The 22,179-nt window shown below is 44.9% G+C and overlaps 1 protein-coding gene across 3 annotated transcripts in view; it reads left to right on the top strand.

The window, feature by feature from the left end:
* LOC147683643 (beta-4C adrenergic receptor-like) overlaps positions 1 to 17,770 on the top strand; it is a 95,167-nt gene extending 77,397 nt beyond the window's left edge. Inside the window, exon 3 of one of the 3 annotated variants that reach the window (XM_086944030.1) lies at positions 16,520 to 17,770. Coding sequence is in view for 1 of the 3 variants with exons in the window: in XM_086944029.1 (XP_086800155.1) it covers positions 16,520 to 16,574 (55 nt within the window). In the remaining 2 variants the exon portion in view is untranslated. The remainder of the gene's footprint in view (positions 1 to 16,519) is intronic. The other 2 variants (XM_086944029.1, XM_086944031.1) reach the window with 2 other exon arrangements.
* The last annotated feature ends 4,409 nt before the right edge of the window (positions 17,771 to 22,179 follow it).

Raw genomic sequence — 22,179 nt, 5'->3', positions numbered from 1 at the left:
AATTGGAAAAAAAAAAGCATTTTCCTCACATTTCTGTGGTGGAAAGTTCCGGAATCTGCGTGGATCAACAAATTTCCACCCACCCAGCGTTCCCCCAGGTCTCCCGAGAAAAATGGTACCTCACTTGCCTGGGTAGGCATAGTGGCTGCTGCAGGAAACAGTGCAAAACGCAACGTGGTCACAACTCAATTTTTCAGTGAAATTGTGCACGTTTTGGGCAAAGAGACTACCTTTTGTTTTTGAACCCTAGCTCTGCCGGCACCTAGGGAAACCTAGCAAACCTATACATTTTTGAAAAGTAGACACCCAGGGGAATTCAGGATGGGGTCACTCGACTGCCTACCCCCAGGTTCTCTTACCCAGAATCCCTTGCAAAGCTAAGAAATTGGAAAAAAAAACGCATTTTCCTCACATTTCTGTGGTGGAAAGTTCCGGAATCTGCGTGGATCAACAAATTTCCACCCACCCAGCGTTCCCCCAGGTCTCCCGAGAAAAATGGTACATCACTTGCCTGGGTAGGCATAGTGGCTGCTGCAGGAAACAGTGCAAAACGCAACGTGGTCACAACTCAATTTTTCAGTGAAATTGTGCACGTTTTGGGCAAAGAGACTACCTTTTGTTTTTGAACCCTAGCTCTGCCGGCACCTAGGGAAACCTAGCAAACCTATACATTTTTGAAAAGTAGACACCCAGGGGAATTCAGGATGGGGTCACTCGACTGCCTACCCCCAGGTTCTCTTACCCAGAATCCCTTGCAAAGCTAAGAAATTGGAAAAAAAACGCATTTTCCTCACATTTTTGTGGTGGAAAGTTCCGGAATCTGCGTGGATCAACAAATTTCCACCCACCCAGCGTTCCCCCAGGTCTCCCGAGAAAAATGGTACCTCACTTGCGTGGGTAGGCATAGTGGCTGCGAAAGGAAATGGTTCAAATTGTACGGTGGTGAATTTACAATACCAAATTGCAAAACAACCTTGATTTTGGGGGGGGGGGGGCACCTGAGTTTTTGGCCCGGGGCTCGGTGGTATTCTTAGGAAAGTACAAAACCCAAACAGTTCTGAAAAGTAGACCCCCGGGGGAGTCCAGGGAGGTATGGCATGCGTGGGTCCCCGAACGTTTTCCTACCCAGAACACCTTGCAAACCTTAAAATTAGGGAAAATAATCACTTTTTCAAACTTTTTTGCGTGGAATCACCGTGCCGGCAAAAATGTCCTACCACCCAGCGCTCCCCTTGTTCTCCCAAGTAAAAGGATACCTCACTTGTGTGGGTGCCCCACAGCAGAACAGGCCAAAAACGAATGTTGAAAAAAGTAGTATTTCAGTGTAACAAATTAAGCCCCCCTGCCTTAGTCACAGGCCTTTGGCCCACCCACACAAGTGAGGTATCATTTTACTCGGGAGAACAAGGGGAACGCAGGGTGGTAGGACATTTGTGCCGACACGGCGATCCCACGCAAAAATGTATGGAAAACTGTTTTTTTAACCTAAATTTGTGGTTTGCAGGGATTTCTGGGTAGGAAAACATTGGGGGACCCACGCATGCCATACCTCCCTGGACTCCCCCGGGTGTCTAGTTTTCAGAACTGTTTGGGTTTGGTAGTTTCCAAAGATGCCCGCCGAGCCCCGGTCCAAAAACTCAGTCCCCCCCCCAAAAAAAAGAAGGTAATCTTGCTATTGGTTATTGTAATGTCTCCACCGTACGATTTGGACCGTTTCCTGTTGCAGCCACTATGCCTACCCACGCAAGTGAGGTACCATTTTTATCGGGAGACCTGGGGGAACGCTGGGTGGGAGGAAATTTGTGTGAGCCCAGTGACGCCACGCTTTCCCACGCATAAAAAGTGTGAAAAAACTGACTTTTTCCGCAAAAATTGAGGTTTGCAAGGGATTCTGGGTAAAGGAACGTTGGAGGATCCACGCAAGCCATACCTCCTTGGAAGCCCCCGGGTGTCTACTTTTCAGAAATGTGTGGGCTTGGTAGGTTTTCCTACATGGCCGTCTCGCACGGGGCCAAAAACCCAGGTACCCCCTCTTTCAAAAGCTGGTGGTATTGAATGTCAATCCCACCAGCTTTTGAAAGAGGGGTTACCTGGGTTTTTGGCCCCGTGCGAGACGGCCATGTAGGAAAACCTACCAAACCCATACATTTCTGAAAAGTAGACACCCGGGGGCTTCCAAGGAGGTATGGCTTGCGTGGATCCTCCAACGTTCCTTTACCCAGAATCCCTTGCAAACCTCAATTTTTGCAAAAAAGTCAGTTTTTTCACACTTTTTATGCGTGGGAAAGCGTGGCGTCACTGGGCTCACACAAATTTCCTCCCACCCAGCGTTCCCCCAGGTCTCCCGATAAAAATGGTACCTCACTTGCGTGGGTAGGCATAGTGGCTGCGAAAGGAAATGGTTCAAATTGTACGGTGGTGAATTTACAATACCAAATTGCAAAACAACCTTGATTTTGGGGGGGGGGGCACCTGAGTTTTTGGCCCGGGGCTCGGTGGTATTCTTAGGAAAGTACAAAACCCAAACAGTTCTGAAAAGTAGACCCCCGGGGGAGTCCAGGGAGGTATGGCATGCGTGGGTCCCCGAACGTTTTCCTACCCAGAACACCTTGCAAACCTTAAAATTAGGGAAAATAATCACTTTTTCAAACTTTTTTTGCGTGGAATCACCGTGCCGGCAAAAATGTCCTACCACCCAGCGCTCCCCTTGTTCTCCCGAGTAAAAGGATACCTCACTTGTGTGGGTGCCCCAAAGCAGAACAGGCCAAAAACGAATGTTGAAAAAAGTAGTATTTCAGTGTAACAAATTAAGCCCCCCTGCCTTAGTCACAGGCCTTTGGCCCACCCACACAAGTGAGGTATCATTTTACTCGGGAGAACAAGGGGAACGCAGGGTGGTAGGACATTTGTGCCGACACGGCGATCCCACGCAAAAATGTATGGAAAACTGTTTTTTTAACCTAAATTTGTGGTTTGCAGGGATTTCTGGGTAGGAAAACATTGGGGGACCCACGCATGCCATACCTCCCTGGACTCCCCCGGGTGTCTAGTTTTCAGAACTGTTTGGGTTTGGTAGTTTCCAAAGATGCCCGCCGAGCCCCGGTCCAAAAACTCAGTCCCCCCCCCAAAAAAAAGAAGGTAATCTTGCTATTGGTTATTGTAATGTCTCCACCGTACGATTTGGACCGTTTCCTGTTGCAGCCACTATGCCTACCCACGCAAGTGAGGTACCATTTTTATCGGGAGACCTGGGGGAACGCTGGGTGGGAGGAAATTTGTGTGAGCCCAGTGACGCCACGCTTTCCCACGCATAAAAAGTGTGAAAAAACTGACTTTTTCCGCAAAAATTGAGGTTTGCAAGGGATTCTGGGTAAAGGAACGTTGGAGGATCCACGCAAGCCATACCTCCTTGGAAGCCCCCGGGTGTCTACTTTTCAGAAATGTGTGGGTTTGGTAGGTTTCCCTACATGGCCGCCTCGCACGGGGCCAAAAACCCAGGTAACCCCTCTTTCAAAAGCTGGTGGTATTGAATGTCAATCCCACCAGCTTTTGAAAGAGGGGTTACCTGGGTTTTTGGCCCCGTGCGAGGCGGCCATGTAGGAAAACCTAGCAAACCCACACATTTCTGAAAAGTAGACACCCGGGGGCTTCCAAGGAGGTATGGCTTGCGTGGATCCTCCAACGTTCCTTTACCCAGAATCCCTTGCAAACCACAATTTTTGATGGAAAAATCAGTTTTGACACACTTTTTTTGTGTGGGAAAGCGTGGCGTCACTGGGCTCACACAAATTTCCTCCCACCCAGCGTTCCCCCAGGTCTCCCGATAAAAATGGTACCTCACTTGCGTGGGTAGGCATAGTGGCTGCAACAGGAAACGGTTCAAATTGTACGGTGGAGAATTAAGTTTTCAATTTGAGAGCGTGTGATTCAAGGAAATTGTGACAGACAATTTCAAGTTTGCAGGAGATTCTGTATAAAAATCAATAGAATTCACCAGAAAGACATGACATATACTTCCATGGTTTAACAATAATAACTAAATTTAGTACGTTATTTATAGCTATAATGTACACCGTAACAGAGTTACTCCAAAGTGAAACATTCAAGGCATGGCTAACTATTCCTCAAAGACACTCACATACAGGTTGGATTTGGCACGAGGGCGAGTGATGGTTCAGTACATAAAATTTTACTAACAAGAACTTTCGAAAAATGAAATGCTCTGTCAATAAATAAATGCATAAAAACCGAACCAGTGACTCGCAACTCGTGAGCTGTAAAGCCACGACAAGGCACCAACCGTTTTACAGGCCATTCACGCGCCTTTCATACCTGATACAAACCAGACCATTGACACCATCCAGAAAGAACAGCAACACATTACAACAATCACAATAAGGGACAAGGTACATCCTACTTCAGAAAGAGATAAAAGACAAACATTACTGCACAGCCATCTAATCCGCAAGCACACACACATTCTGGTTGGATTTGGCACGAGGGTGAGTGATGATTCAGTACATACAATTGTATTCGCAAGTAATTTCAAAAAAATGAAATACACTGCGTATAATTGAAAGTATGATAAACTGAACCACTGACTCACAGCTCGTGAGCTGTAAAGCCACGTCAAGGCACCAACCTCTTTACAGGCCATTCATACACCTTTCGTACGTGTGACACATACAAAACATTCACACCGCCAGCCGCGGACCCATCACATTTCAACACTCACACCAGCAGACAGCGCCATTCAAGGGCCCATCACTTTCACACGCCCACATTTCCGACATTGCAACAACACAAAATGATGGACTGCGTGGAGTGTCACTCACCTAGCAGTGTGTGTAGTGACCAACAAAAAGTAACTACTCGCACACCGCTAGCCGAGCGCCAGTCCACCCACACCACCATCCAAGCACCAGACCATGCACACCGCCAGCCAAACACCACTCAGCGCGCACCGACAGCCAAGTACCACTCCACACACACCGCCAGCCAAGCACCACTCCATGCACAGACAGCCAAGCGCCACTCCACACACACCACCAGCCAAGCACCACTCCACGCACACCACCAGCCAAGCGCCACTCCACCCACACCACCAGCCAAGCACCACTCCACGCACACCACCAGCCAAGTACCACTCCACACACACCACCAGCCAAGCGCCACTCCACACACACCACCAGCCAAGCGCCACTCCACACACACCACCAGCCAAGCGCCACTCCACACACACCGCCAGCCAAGCACCACTCCATGCACAGACAGCCAAGCGCCACTCCACGCACACCACCAGCCAAGCACCACTCCACACACACCGCCAGCCAAGCACCACTCCATGCACAGACAGCCAAGCGCCACTCCATGCACAGACAGCCAAGTACCACTCCACGCACACCGCAAGCCAAACGCCACTCCACACACACTGCCAGCCAAGCACCACTCCACACACACCGCCAGCCAAGCACCAGTCCACGCACACCGCCTGCCAAGCACCAGACCACACACACCGCCTGCCAAGCACCAGTCCACGCACACCGCCTGCCAAGCCCCAGACCACACACACCGCCTGCCAAGCACCAGTCCACGCACACCGCCTGCCAAGCACCAGCCCACGCACACCGCCTGCCAAGCACCAGCCCACGCACATCGCCAGCCAAGCGCCCATCCACACACACTGCCAGCCAAGCACCAGTCCAGACACACCACCAGTCAAGTGCCAGTCCATGCAGGCCGCCAGCCAAACACCAGTCCATGCACGCCGCCAGCCAAACACCAATCCATGCACACCGCCAAATAATTTTTTTTTAAAAACAAAGAAAAAAATTACAAACCATTTGGAACTAGATATAAAACTACAACTACAAACAGCATTAACTAAAAAACAAAATACTAATGCCACAGATGCAACTGAATAACCAATAAAAAACATTACAGACCAGGCAGTACACCATTAGACTCACGGTAGCTCCCAAAATTTCTTTTGAGTGTGATACATTTTGAAACATCTGGGCACACAAAGCCCAGGATTAGAAGGACAATCAGCACAGTGCATACGAGTATCCTTCCGCACATCTCTTCGATAGCAGACTTTACATCTCTTACAGGGATTGTTTTTTCTGGGCGTGGCAGGAATGTAATCAGCAAAGTGGCGATCTCGCAATCTAGCCACTTCCTCCACCACTCCGACTCTAGGAATATGTGCCTGTTCCACAACAACAAGGCTGCCTATCACAGACTCCTGAAACTGAACAAAAGTCGACTTTGACGCAGGAGAACACTCCTTGAACACAACAAAAGCATTAAAAGTTGCTAAATTGAACAGATGGATGGCCAACTTCTTATACCAAATATAAGACTTACGAATAGCAGTGTAAGGTTCCAACCTCTGATCAACTCTGTCAACACCACCCATGTGCTTATTGTAGTCTACAATGCACACAGGTTTACGCACTTCAGCAACAGCACCCCAAACAGGCATAGATGTAGTACTTTCATCATGGATGGTACTCAGCATGTACACATCCCTCCTGTCGACAAATTTTACAGCTAGCAGTTCATCACTACGCAAGGCACTGCACTGTCCCCTCTGAAGCTTTTTGCAAACAAGCTCTTTCGGATAACCTTTACGGTTAGAGCGGATTGTGCCACAGGCAAAAGTGTCTACTTTCAACAACTCCTTAAACAATGGCAAAGCAGTGTAGAAGTTATCAAGGTACAAATGGTGGCCTCTGTTAAACAGTCCTCTAGCAAGATCCCAGACAATTTTCTCTGCCACTCCAAAAGTGGACGGACAACCAGGGGGGTCAATAGTGGAATCCTTACCAGTGTACACACGTAAATTGGAGACATATCCTGTCCTACTCTCAGACAACATATACAGCTTAATTCCATAACGTGCCCTCTTGCTAGGAATGTACTGCTTAAAAAGTAAACGACCCTTGAACAAGACCAAAGACTCATCAATAGAAATTTCTTTGCCTGGAGAATAGATCTCTGAAAATCGATCTACAAAATGATCAATAACAGGCCTAATCTTAAAAAGGCGGTCATAGTCAGGGTGATCTCTTGGCAACGCCAAATCATTGTCAACGAAATGCAGCATACGAAGCAAAAGTAAATACCTATCACGAGTCATAACTGCAGGAAATATAGACGTTGCCATCAAGGGACTGGAAGACCAATATGAAGCCAGGGAAGGCTTCCTTATCAAGCCCATCAAAAAAGTCAAACCGAAAAACCTATTCATCTCATCCAGATTTGTGGGAGTCCAACGGGTAGCTCTAGAGTGGGGCCTAAGTTTGGCACTGTTCTTCCTCAAAAACTGTTCCGCATACAAATTAGTATGCTCAACAATCTCAGCCAAAAAGACATCATCCATGAACAACTTAAAAAACTGTATAGGCAAGAAATTTTCACAATCCACTTTACACCCTGCATAACCAGTAAAGTCAGACAACACCGGCTGCACCATTTTTGGATCAACCCAGAGTCCAGCACTTCCAATGGGAATGCTTGAAGCACCAGGTTGCAAGCCAGATGTCTCTTGCTGCATCGGCACATCAATCTCCTCCTCTAAAACAGGCACTTCGTCCGCACTGAGATTGGATTCATCATCCGATGATTCCATGTGGAGAGAAAACTCACTGCCTGAATCATCCTCTCCCTCAGACGCACTGTCAGTCTCATAATCCAGCTCAGAGGAAGATTCAAGAAGCAAACTAATCACCTGCTGAGCAGTCATTCTACGGCTAGCCATAATGCTAACTAAAAAAGATTATTTGTCAAACACGTGAACCACAAATCCTTTGAAAAAAAAGAAATAAACACAATGTTGCTTTATCTCACAGACCTATATACTCCAACACTATACCACTCACTTGACAGAAGCAGCTAGACTCAGCACCACCTACTCTGCACAGACACGGAAAGGATCAACAATATCCCACTAAAAAAGAAAAAGGTAAAAAAACAAATTACACATAAAACAACGCAAAAAACATCGCAATTAATTTCATGCTCAGAACACAAACAGAAATACAGCCATTATGACAGCACTTACAAAAAAAGACATTTATGCATAACAATAATACTCATTTGAAGTAAACCCTACAAAAATGTTTTTCTTACCAAATAAACGCAAATACGCAAAACTGCAGAACAACCACTGTCAAAACCACAAACAGGAATCACAAGCTTTACACTACAATAAAAAGGAGAAGAAAAAACATTACAATCACATATTGAAATAATGCACCAGTCAACACACAATACACCAAAAAAGCTAAGGGGTAAGTGGGCCTAAGAGTATAAATAAAATATTCACCCCTGTAAAAGGGGAGAAACCCTTGCCCTTGAGGCCACCCCCCACACATGGCTTCATTGGTGGTCCAGTGGGCCAATACATTATCAAACATTCAATGTACCAAAATAAATTGCACCCTTTGGGGAGCAACCCTTGCCCAAAGGGGCCGCTCCCCATACACATCCCTGGTGGTCTAGTGGCCAAATGGATACTGACCCTTGCCCTAGGGGTCACTTTGCTTCTAAACATCCCTGGTGGCCTAGTGGGCCCTACAAAAAAATAGAATACCGACGTGATCTGCCTACCCCAAGGGGGCAGACTGCCAGAAACATGCCCCCAAGGGGAGTGACCCTTGCACAAGGGGCCACTCCCTATAGAACACAAAATCTGTGGTTCAGGCAGGCAGAAAAATACAAAATATAAGGGGGGCAGACACCATAGACATATTTGCACCCCTTGGGGAGTGAGCCTTGCCCAAAGGGGCCTCTCCCCACACACATCCCTGGTGGTCTAGTGGGCCAAAATGGAAAGTGACCCTTGCCCAAGGGGACACTCTCCTTATAACCATCCCTGGTGGCCTAGTGGGCTACAAAAAACATAAAGCATGGCTTGATCTGCCCCCCCCACGGGGGCAGACAGCCAAAAGCATGCCCCCAAGGGGAGTGATCCTTGCCCAAGGGGCCACTCCCCATACAGAGTAAAATTGGTGGTCCAGGGGGCTCAAAAATACATAAATATATGTCCTGCCCCTCCCCCCCCGGGGGGCAGACACTGTAAAATTATATGCCCCCCTTGGGGAGCGACCCTTGCCCAAGGGGCCACTCCCCACACACATCCCTGGTGATCTAGTGGGGCCTAAATGGAGAGTAACCTTTGCTCGAGGGATCACTCTCCTTTCACGCATCCCTGGTGGCCTAGTGGGCTACAAAAAACAAAAAGCATTGTTTGATCTACCCCCCACGGGGGCAGATCGCCAAAAACATGCCCCCAAGGCGAGTGACCCTTGCCCAAGGGGCCACTCTCCAAACAATGTCGCATTGGTGGTCCAGTGGGCTACACAAATCCGCAATATATCTCCTGCCCCATCCCTGGTGGCCTAGTGGGCTACAAAAAAACAAAAAGCGTTGTTTGATCTGCCCCCCACGGGGGCAGATCGCCAAAAACATGCCCCCAAGGCGAGTGACCCTTGCCCAAGGGGCCACTCCCCAAACAATGTTGCATTGGTGGTCCAGTGGGCTACACAAATCCGCAATATATCTCCTGCCCCATCCCTGGTGGCCTAGTGGGCTACAAAAAACAAAAAGCGTTTTTTGATCTGCCCCCCACGGGGGCAGATCGCGAAAAACATGCCCCCAAGGCGAGTGACCCTTGCCCAAGGGGCCACTCTCCAAACAATGTCGCATTGGTGGTCCAGTGGGCTACACAAATCCGCAATATATCTCCTGCCCCATCCCTGGTGGCCTAGTGGGCTACAAAAAAACAAAAAGCGTTGTTTGATCTGCCCCCCACGGGGGAAGATCGCCAAAAACATGCCCCCAAGGCGAGTGACCCTTGCCCAAGGGGCCACTCTCCAAACAATGTCGCATTGGTGGTCCAGTGGGCTACACAAATCCGCAATATATCTCCTGCCCCATCCCTGGTGGCCTAGTGGGCTACAAAAAAACAAAAAGCGTTGTTTGATCTGCCCCCCACGGGGGCAGATCGCCAAAAACATGCCCCCAAGGCGAGTGACCCTTGCCCAAGGGGCCACTCCCCAAACAATGTTGCATTGGTGGTCCAGTGGGCTACACAAATCCGCAATATATCTCCTGCCCCCCCCCCCGGGGGGGGCAAGCACAGTAAAACAATATGCACCCCTGGGGGAGCGACCCTTGCTCAAGGGGCCGCTCCCCGATAGAGGAATCCCAAAAAAAAACAAAAAAATCAGACTATTCTGCATTCCTGCTGCACGACCGTGCAGCAGGAATGCAGAAAAGAGGCACCGGGGGGAAAGGCAAACCCTTTTCTGTCCCCCGGTGCCTCGCAAAGAAAGATTGTTGCAGCGAGATCGCTGTACGTACCTGTTTCCCCACCGAGGCGCAGCTTGGAAATGGCGGCCACCGGTGGGGAAACAGAAAGTAAACAAGTGCCGACGTCAGCGCGGCTCGCGCGCTGACGTCATCAGTGACGTTGGAGGGGGCGGGTGGGGGGGGCACGGGAAGGTCTTCCCCTGCCTCCCGCAGTAAAAAAAAAAAAATCGCCGACACGCGGGTGGAGCTGCAGCCCTCCTCCCGCAGGTAGGCGCCATGACGGCCGGGAGCCGTCATCAGCACACGAGCGCTGTGTGCCATGACGGCTCCCGGCCGTCATCAGCATCGAAGGGGTTAAAAAAGGATTAAAAACATACCTCTTCCCTAAGACAGTGTAACGACTGTGGCAGTGTAAAATCGCGTATGGTTGGTTAAAGTCAAAAGCGCCAGGATACCCTTTGGGTGACAGTTTTCTGCGCTATATAAATATGCCATACAATACAATACAATACCTCTTGTGGGTCCACAGACCAAGTTCCAGGTCCACCAAACTTCGAGCAGGTCCATCAAATGTTCAAGAACCTTTGTGGATTCAGTAACACTGAGCTATGATTCATGCATCTGAGAAGTGGCCTACATGGGTCCAGCAGTCTTTGTCTGGGTTTGCGGAACCCAAGATAGGATTGTTAGACCTTTGGAACAGCACTTGTGTCCAGTAGGCCCACATCAGGGCCTGTGAACCCTGCAACAAAATGTACTTTTTAAAATCTTGAACGAAGAGTCCCCATCCAGTCAAACAAAGGGGTCACAGGACGCTCCAATTTATCCTGTAATATCATCTGCAACAGATTGTTCTCTGTTGCAGTTATTATCCAATCAAAGATTTTCAGATCCATGGGTCCGACTTTAGATGTGACGAGCCAAGATGGACAATAGGAGAAAAAGGTCCCTCGTCCAATTAGATATAAATATTTTGATAACTTAGCAGATGGTCTGCAAATCTGAGTTTAGGGCGCATCCTCAGTCTAACGGCCACAAAATCTCTAACTTTTTAACCCTTCCTAGCTAAATCCATATTTTTTTATATGCAGGGCACGAGTTTGGGGTACACGTGGGTGGACAGCATCCACCCACTGTTTTCTCAGGGCGGACGCCGTCCACCCTCCCAAAAAGTTGGGCCCACAGAAATATGCTGAATTAGTCCCTGTGCAATTTGCATACACCGGGACACATTCAGCAGCGCCTGCACATTGTTGTCTGCTTTCAATCTGCAACAACATGCAGGCTGGGAGGGGGCTTTCTTCTTTCAGATTCCTGCTATGCCCATGACAAAGGCCGAATTTGAGGGATCATCAGGCTTCCTTTTGTTGGAGTCTCCTGGCTGGCAGCAGTCAGGACTCACACCTAGAAGCAAATACAGCAGATGGGAAACAAAGGCTCACACCTTGTTAGCACTTCACACATACTTTAGAGAGGCAGCTTTTCACTTTGTTCAGACTCTGTTTAGGTCCATATGCATGCACTGTAAGAATGTCAGATGTATTGTTCTTTCCGAGTACTTGCACAAAATAAATGTAATTTATATAGTGCTTACTACCCTGAGGAGGCATTGAAATAATTTAAGTACCACTATTTTTTCTTTTAAAGCAGTATGGGTAGAGGAAGTTTACGCTGACAAAAGACTACATTGTTTTATGCGTAGTTTACAAAAGTGTGAATCTTCTGCTCCAATCTGGAGGGTTTCCCTATATACTCGAAATGTGCTCCAATGTACTCATGGATCACTGACAAAATATTGAAAACAAAAATATACAATACCTAAAATATCGATGTCAAACTCTAGAATACAAAAATATCGAAGTTCTATCTACAAACAGGTAAGTACAAAAATGTTGAATCAAATATATCGTTACAAAAAATATAGTTAGTCAAAATATTGCATTTTTTTAAGTGTCTTAAAAGTAATTTAAAATTAATGAAATAATAAATATAATTAACTAGAACATACTTAAAAATACTGAAATAACCTTACAATTATTAAATAATTAATTTAAGTTAAAAAAACACACAATTTTATTTTTTAACACATATATATACATATATTAACATATTATTAATAAAAAATATACAATATTTTTACCGTAGGATAGCGGGAGGGTAACATTTACTATTACCATTCCAGTGAGTGGAACAGTAGGGTAAACGTTGGATAGCGTAGGGGTAAAAATGACTGTTCCCGCTCCAGTGAGTGCAATAGTAGGGAAAGCATTGGATAGCGTAAGGGGGAAAATTACTATTCCCACTCCAGTGAGTGCAACAGTAGGGAAAGTGTTGGATAGCGGAAGGGTAACAATTACTATGCCCACTCCAGTGAGAGCAATAGTAGGGAAAGCGTTGGATAGCCTAGGGGTAAAAATTACTATTCCCACTCCAGTGAGTGCAACAGTAGAGAAAGCGTTGGATAGTGAGAGGGTAAAAATTACTATTCCCACTCCAGAGAGTGCAACAGTAGAGAAAGCGTTGGATAACGTAGGGGTAAAAATTACTATTCCCACTCTAGTGAGTTTAACAGTAGGGAAAGTAAAGATTTAATATATTAATAAAAATAAATTAATTATCAATACCAATAAAAAATTAATTAAAATAAATTACAATTTAATATTATGTAATAATTAATCAATTAAAAATACTAATAAATATTAGTTATTAAAATTAATTTCCTATTAATACAGTCAGTCAAGAGGTTTTTATTTTGATTTGTATCATAAAAGACAAATATAAATCAAGCATAAAGTACATTTCATAATTATTTAAAAAAAAATTAAAACCATAAATACTGTACACATTAAAACCTGGGATAAAACAGTATTAAATATCACACCGAAAAGACACATGACTCGATCCATAAAAAAGAGAACAACTCTTTAAAAGGAAAGTGTTAAAACATCATCTAACCCTTGAACATTACTTAAAATATGGCTCAGGGACTCAGATTCCGTGATCGTAAGGACCAGGCCCAGCTAGCGAACTTTGACACACCAATGACAATATAGGCGGAAGTATCAGATTTAAATATCCTACTTGCAGTACTTGCAGATCTAGTGCCCAATGAACAACATGCAGGTCTTAACCAGACTCGTCTGGGAGTACATTGGACAACAAAATAAGAAGTGATCAATAGTTTCTACTTCCTTTATTCAAAAGGGGCATTTATCACTACTTTCTGGATTCCAAGAGTGTGTTAACCCACTTAGGGGGAGTGAGCCCACTCTCAGCTGGTGATACAATTTTCGATTGAGTGGTTTAGTTATAATGTCCCAGTAGTCTTCATAGCTCGGAACTTCCTTGTTAACTAGAAAGGCCGAGGTCATAGACTACCCCCACACAGTAGATAGTCTCTTCTCCATGATCCTTCTCCAATACATTTCCTTGAAGATTTTCTTGGGTGGGAAATTCGCGGTGGCTGGATCTACCCACAGAGCCTCCAATCCCATATCTAGCAACGACGATCTAACAGCGGATAACCAGGGAACTCTAGAAGCCCCCTGTAATCCCTTTATCTCCAAAGTGGTATCGGCATACATGGACAGTTCCGGTGTAGTCCACAAGCGCCGCCAGAACGCCAGTGGTCTATACCGTGCCACATCCTCTATCTGGTTACATCCCAAGTCAAACAATAGGGGTAGGCAGGGAGTAGATTGGGGTAGACCTATAGCTGTTCTGAGGAATTTGTTCTGTGCCACCTTCAGTCTAGATAAGTCGCTAAAACCCCACAGTTCAGCTCCGTATAAAATGGAAGGTAACATTTTTGAGCCATAAATTTTAATCAGTGGGGCCAGGGGTTTAGTAAGTGAGTTGGAATGCTCCTTCAGTAAAGCCCCCCCAAGCTGGGCATGTTTAAGGGACAAGAGGTCTAGCTGGGGTTTCCAGCTTAGATTTTTCGCTCAGGGTAACACCCAAGTATGTAAAGACCTCTGTTTGATCCAAGATAACCCCACTCATTTAAACCTTGGATTTAACTGCTCTTTGGCCCCGAAGGACCATAAATTTGGTCTTTCCAACATTCACCTCTAGCTCATGTTCGCTGCAAAAAAGCTCAAAACGGGACAAAGCTAGCTGTGAGCCCTGCCTCGTTTTAGAAATTATGAGCGTGTCGTCAGCGAACATGAGCAAGGGTACTTTCATACCGGCAAGGGAGGACGCATCTGTCAGGAAGTTAGAAAAGTAGTTTGTCACCCCATTAATAAACAGGGAGAACAGGGTGGGTGCTAATACCCCTAATTTCCCTTTAGCGACCGCAAATCTATCTGTCACCTCTCCTGGCTTGCCCCATCTCACTTTGACATAGGTATTCGCATGTAGGTTCATAAGTAATGCCACCTGCTCTCTTGGCATGCCTTGGTATTAATACAAATTAATTACCAATTAACAATTAATTAACAATAAATTAAAAATCAATGCCAATAAATAAATAAAAATGATTTTCTTCATTACAATTAAATTACTTCCCACCCTATTCCCCTATAATCCCACAACCCACTACGGAAATAAATTTATAAAGTTAACATAATTATCAATTAATCAATTAATACAAATTCATTACCAATTAAAAATTAATTAATTAACAATTAATGAATTAACAATTAATTCAAAATATATACCAATAAATAAATTAACATATTTAATTAATTACAATTAAATCACTTCCCTCCCTATTCCCCTATAAACCCACAACCCGCTAAGGAAAAAAAACTAATACAATTAACATAATTATCAATTAATCAAATAATAAAAATTAATTACCAAATAAAAATTAATTACCAATTAAAAATGATTTACCAATTAAAAAGTATTTACCAATTAAAAATTAATTAACAATTAATTCAAAATGAATACCAATAAATAACTTAACATATTTAATTAAGTACAATTAAATTACTTCCCATCCTATTCCCCTATAAACCCAAAAACCGCTACAGAATTAAATTACGCAAAAATTAAATAACATTAAAAAACACTTATATATATTATTAAAAATTCGATATATTTTAATACCTATATTATATACTTCGATATTTTAACTTTCTATATTTTAAAAACTGATATTACATTACTTACCTTCAATTCGATATTTTTCACCACTATATTCTGTCCATTCGATATTTTGTCCATTCTATATTTTGACTTCGATATTAGTGCTATTCTATATTTTTGAATCAATATTATGTCTGTATACCGTACTCATGATAGACATGTTAAACATATAATGTGAGGGCCTAAGATCTGATGTCACTTCTTATGATGCCACTTCCTGTGATGTCACGTGCCGTGATGTCACACGCCACGATGTCTTACGCCACAATGTCACACACCACGATGTCACGCACCACGATTTCATGCACTGTGATGTCACGCCCCATGTTGCCAGTTGCATTGTGATTAACTAGGTTAGTCTCCCCACTTCTTTTTTTTCGACTTTTGTCCTGTTTATATGCTATTTCCAGAAAACTACTTAACAGATTTAAAGCAAACCAAGGAAAGGCTCTTCTTAGAGTAAATTTCGACTTTCATGGCAAGTTTGGTGTAATTCCGCTTAGCGTTTTATCCTGTAGCAAAGAGCAAAGATTCCTATGGCAATTCGAATGGGAAAAGCCACGTTTTTGACACCCTGATGACAGATTTGCATGAAACGTCAAGTGTTGTGCTGATTAATTTGAGAGCATAAAAATTGTTCAACAAATTAAATTGCCTTTCCAACTGAAACTGTGATCTAACCATAACGGCAGAGTTACTATCACTAACTATGTAATCTAGATAGATAGATAGATAGATAGATAGATAGATAGATAGATAGATAGATAGATAGATAGATAGACAGACAGACAGACAGACAGACAGACAGACAGATAGATAGATAGATAGATAGATAGATAGATAGATAGATAGATAGATAGATAGATAGATAGATAGATAGATAGATAGATAGATAGATAGATATTCAAAATGAATTAGTATATATTTTACACTACAGGCAATAGTGATAGATATATGGATTATGGTAATCTTCTCATTTTAGAATTTCCCTTTGATGTGTTTGAGGATAAAGGGGTGAGCTGGAAGGAATGTTGTGAAATAACCATAGTATTTTCTACTAATTCTAAATCATACCTTTATATTTTGTATCTGTGTTTCGTTTCAGAAAACGGCAGCTGCCAGTTCACCGCACTTCCCCCTCTCTTCGGACTGCATCTTAAGCTACCCCTCACTTGGGAAGTATACCCTCATTGTTCGAACTCTGCTCAGGTATTCCGAAACGCACACTCCCACGAGCTCCGCCCCTTCCCCGCGACGTTACAAATCTGACATTTTGTAGAGGACGCTGTACATAAGATACCGGAGTATATTATTTTTAACAGTGTTAAATATAAATGGCAAAATGTAAAAAGAACATGTTTATTTTCATATTGTTCAGGTAGCAGAATGAAATGTAATCGCTACTCTGTTTTTTTCCGTTCCTAAATAAAAAAAAAAAAAAGAAAAATGGTGGAGCCCATGACACCGTCTAAGAAATTACTAATGGCCCATTTCAGATACGACACAGCGCTGACAATTCATCGCAGGCAAAGCTGCCATCAAAACCACTGTCACTGTATCCATTGGTGCAGATGGCGTATACCTCAGTGTGTTGAACAGCTGTTGGAGAGAAACGTGTGCAGCCGGAAGTTCACAAGTTCCACCTCTGGCTGGACCAACTTCGACTCTCCTCCTCAGAAAGTCGATATAAAGAGCACTTTCTTTGTGGTTGTGAATCATAACGCCAGTCACGGACAGAAAGGTCATTTTGTGGTAATGCTGTTTAAATTGTCTATGGTAACTTGTGATTTGCAAAGCTGTGCAGGACTCTTTCGATGCAATGTGTAGGCTCTACATCAGAGAAATTGGGGCCAGGCACCCCCATACATTTAAATTATCGCAAAGTACATTTCTAAACACTTTACGTGCCATCTAGCAGCACAAAACCATGATGAAACTGGCATTGTTTACTCTCATTGGCTCACGGGGTCCTCTTGTTGTACTAAAAGCATGGAAGGCTCCAGCTGATTGGTTTCCTGTTCTGTCGCTTCAGATCTGATAGAGGTAACTGACTTTTCATGAATTAGAAGGGGGTGGTCTAGCATAGACAAGGGGCCAGATAATGTCAATTTCAAGGGCACTTGCGAATTTTGCACCTTTGATGTGCAATTCTACACCTGTAAAGATAATCTTTAGGCCTATATTTTCACCGACTGACTCGAGCAAAACCAAAATTTTTTTAGCAATAGAACCATGAAAAATTGGTGAAAATGTCAGTGGCGATTTGTCCAACACCACTGTGGCTTACATACTTTGCCTCACAAGCTAACTTTAAGTGAATTACTGTTCAGTTTGCAAGCCAAAATAATTTCTCAGCATTAAAAAAAACCTTTAAAAAGTGTTCCTTTCTATTGCAGTAGTGTGATGTTCACAAATGGAATAATTGTTAAATGGCTCTGCTCTCTCACTATTCTCTCACTCGACAACAATGATGGTTTGATGTCGTTGTCGCATCATTGTCACTTTGTGGAAATGGGGATGGCTGTTACCTTGAACAATTCAATAGGGGTTTGTATTTCATGTCTGTAGTGCAAACAAATGGCTCTGTTGGCTTTAGGTTCATACAATTGACCTACAATATTATCCCACCCACTACCTTGCTTCCTACTACATAGCCATAAATAGTTTGTAATCTCTATTCTTACCTCCATATCTCCTCACCTATACTTATCTTGCAGCGTTGTGGATGAGATACTACTTTCATGTCATATAACCCATATGATATAGGGAGGGTAAACCCTCTGCCCTGCCTTAGAGGCCCATCACCGGTGGACTTGATATGTGGCAATCTATGCCCCAGGCTCTTGGGCCTTTCAGAGGACATACCCAAGCTTACCTGTGTTTTTTTGTTATTTTTTTAGCAGGAGGAGATATAAAAACTTTGCTATGGTCTTTATCATATATTGTATACAGCGCTGACCTAGAATTGTCCATTTCGGATGGTTTCACAGAACTACTTGTCAGTAATCGCCTGAGTACAGATTTGCTAATGTTCACAAAAAGCTGCATGAAAAATAGGTGCATTGCTCGAAGTTCCACATATAGCACAGAGTCACATTTATAGCAGGCCGTGTGCAGATGACAACACTGGAGATGCAAAAACACATATTGCATCGCTTAGGGAATCCGCAATGCTAAATTGGCACTGTACCATCGCGAATTGAATTATAGATAGCAATATTGAGCAACATTTTGCATCACTTTTCTACTTGAGGTATACACTGGAGTACAAAATCCCAAATCCGACCAGCCAAGGAAGCTTCAGGTAATAGATGGAATTTACATAAAAAGTATCCAAATTACACATTGAAACAAAACGAAACAAAAGCGCACATCTCCACTTTCGCCAACGGTGTAGTACCGGTTTCATTTGGCATACATTTTCTATTCAACCCGAGTGGACGCCACTATGCTTGACTCCATTACATTTTGTGTTGAGGCCTATGGTTGCTTGCATTGCTCTGAGCCCATCACTCTATGCTGGTATTTTAAGAGGGCCCGCGCTGCTTTAAAGCAGAGGTCTCCAAACCGGTCCTGGAGGGCCGGATCCATGCCAGATTTTTAAAATTACTACATGTATCTCAATGGGGATATCCAAAAAATCTGGCATGGATCGGCCCTCCAGGACCGGTTTGGAGACCCCTGCTTTAAAGGTAAGCAACAGTGGCACCTCTTCATAGGTGTGGCCTCTGCGCCGTTTAGGGGACGCTGTCTGTCACCCAATACCGGTATTTTAAGTCAAAGAGTGCATTAGGAAATTGGCAACAAATGCCCACACCATAAAGACAGCACTAGTGATACTTTATACTTAATGTATATAGATATAAAAATGGGACCACAATGCCGTTTTAATTCAGGTTTCAGCTTAAATAAACATTGCAGTTGTACGCATTATTCTCGCACTCTAATTTTATGTCACTCCTATAATGGTACAATCCAAACTCCACTGACGTTCATTTAGTGACCACTTTTAATTTACGCTTATTTTTCGTCAAAAGGTAACTATATTCCTGCCTGGACCGGCATTTTAAAGGCAGGGGATCCTCGTTAAACGTGTAAGATGGAGAGCTTTGATTCCCACCGTTGCAGGAGTCGCACCTGGAGTGGTACAGTCCGTCCGCATTCTTTTCCCTTCCTTTGGCCTTTGGAAGCTACAATTCTCACACTCGTGAGCGGGGACTTGCCTATGTAATTGAGGAGACCTCGGCGTGTAGCACTTAAGCCCGCAGTAGGTGGCAGCGAGAAATATCCCTCAACCTATTCATCTCACCCGCTCGTGCCCCGGGAGGCAGCTTCCTTTTGTGCAGCAGGTGCAGGGGCACAGGGGCCCAGAGGCAGGACCACTGAAAACGCAATATTTATGTCTTTTATTTTTCAAACAGCAGCGAGTCCACCTCATTTTCGCGCTCAGGAGGGTTGGTGGATATCGTCAAAATTTCAATTCAGTAGGAAACTTTTCCCGCACAGACAATCAGGAGGTGGAAGTGTCGCGCAGGCGGATTGGCCTCTTTGAATTTTGGAGATTTTTCAACAGTCTGTTGCCTCTGAAAGGTCCCTGCGGCTGAGAGACAGTCACATGTGAGGTGTTAGGAAGATTTCACAATTAGTGTGTACCTCTGACAGAGCGAGGGGCTGTGTCCGACTCAGTCTGTGGAAACCGCCTCTGCCTCGCGATGGAATGAAAGAATTAAGCGACAACTGGCTGAGTTCCCACCTAGCATCTGTCCGTCCACTCTCCCCGAGCACAGACACGCTGTTCCCTCACCCAGTTCTCACTGCAACATTTCGTTCCCCGTCCCAAAATATCACAGGGACCACCCCCAGACGGGCCTGCCCAACTTACGCAAGCATTTCACTTTCTGTTTACAGTTTCAACACAGTTGTGATCAAAATGTATAGTCGTGTCCAGTCTGCCCAGATGTCCGAGTGAAGGCTAGTGTTTGCGCTGTACTGCAGCAGTTGTAGCAGAGACTGAATGCGCTTGACGCTATGTTATCTTGGTTGTATTTATAGAGCTAACTCTTATCATAGCCCACTTCAAGCCCTTAACCCCTCCCCTGCTGATGACGGAACCGCTCCGTCATCAGCTACGGTTGGGCTGTGCTGATGACGGAGCGGTTCCGTCATGGCCCGGCCGCCGCGCCTGCGCGGCGCTGATTTCGCGCCTGCGGGGCAGTTTTAATGAGCGGGGCGGGTCATGACGGAACCGCTCCGTCACCAGCACAGCTCAACCGCGGCTGGTGACGGAGCGGTTCTGTCATCAGCATGCGGCCACCGAGCGGCCGCCCCGCCCACTTAGCGCTGCGGCGGAATAGCCGCCGCAGCGAAAGGGTTAAGGTGGAGCCGAAGAGGGAAGGGGGACAAGAGAACAAGGCATAATGTGGAAACAACTTGGTGAGATATGTAGAGTTGAGAGGGATGAAAGAAACTTGAACCCAGTTTTACTAAGGCTTTGCAGTGTCGTAAACTGATGCCATGCAATCAGGGCCAGCCTTTGCAGGAATAGCGCCCTGGGGGTGAGACTATCAGCAACATCAAGTTGCCGATCGTGAGCGTGGAAAATAAACCTCCCGGCAAGATTCTCAACCCGGGGAGGTCAGGTTTCTCATTGCGAGTGGTCACGTATGCTCGCGACCGCTCGCAATGAGAAACTACCAGTCCGCGTTGAGAAAGCTGCAGCTCGAGTACAAATCTACTCGAGCGGCAGAAAAGGACCGCTTGCACTGTGCAAGATGCCGTTTGCAATGATTGCACAGTGCGGACAAGCATCCGGCACTGTGCAATCAGTGTGAACAGCAAATTCCCTACTGCATTACGCAGTTCGCGTAGCTACGCGTAGCTTGCGTAGTGCAAAGTGCATTTCGTGTAGCTACCTGTAGCGCTACAACGCGAACTACGCCCAGGGTTAGTACAGACCCGGCAAGTCTGTGCTTCTAAAGGTATGGGTGCATTGCTGAAGTCAGTCAGGTGGTGGACATGTGGCTGACTCTCACAGAGAGCTCTACAGGAAGAGGTTCTCAGGGGCCAGCAGGGTGATCAATATTAGTCCTATAAGCAACAAATATGATCCTTTTTTATGGGAAAAGGGTATAAACATCATGTTACTTTGGCTATGGCGCCAAAAATCTTGCATTAAACATCTGACTCCTCCATAGTTATAAAGGCATTTCAGCTTGACGGACCTGTCAGAAAAACTGCGCAATTGAGGCTGTCATTCTTTGCAACTTGCTAGTACCTTACACTGGATCATTGTGTCTATAATGGACTTCCTTTCCCTTGTATGGTAAAGTGTAGCGCCCCTAGGCAGCTTGGCTTCAGTGTAAATTTGAAGTTTTTCAAGCCTGTACAGAGCTGCAAAAAGGGCAGTTGGGTTAATGCAGACTACGTCACATACCAGGCTGATTCCAAACACGCCAAGCGCCCCTGAAAAACTAATAAAGTTGTGTTAGAGCTAGTTCCACACACCCCTATCAGGAGGTTCCTTTATAACCAGGGATTTAAATGGGCTAGGTCCTGCCTGTGCTCAGCGCCGGTAGTTCTAAAAAGTAGGTGCTGAGACGGGTCCCTATTGGGCTCTCCGTTTTTGCGCTCACTCTCAGGGTGAAAAAATAATCTTAATTCTGCAGCAGTACCACCCTTCATTGCCTTTGAGGTAACTTCCAGGAGACTGGTTGAAGTTCTTTCACAGTCTCATCATTTCCAAATCGAAGCATTTTCAATACTATA

Source organism: Lissotriton vulgaris, chromosome 11 (assembly GCF_964263255.1).
Source record: "Lissotriton vulgaris chromosome 11, aLisVul1.2, whole genome shotgun sequence".
Lineage (NCBI taxonomy): Eukaryota > Metazoa > Chordata > Amphibia > Caudata > Salamandridae > Lissotriton > Lissotriton vulgaris.
This window is presented reverse-complemented; position numbering and strand designations above follow the sequence as displayed.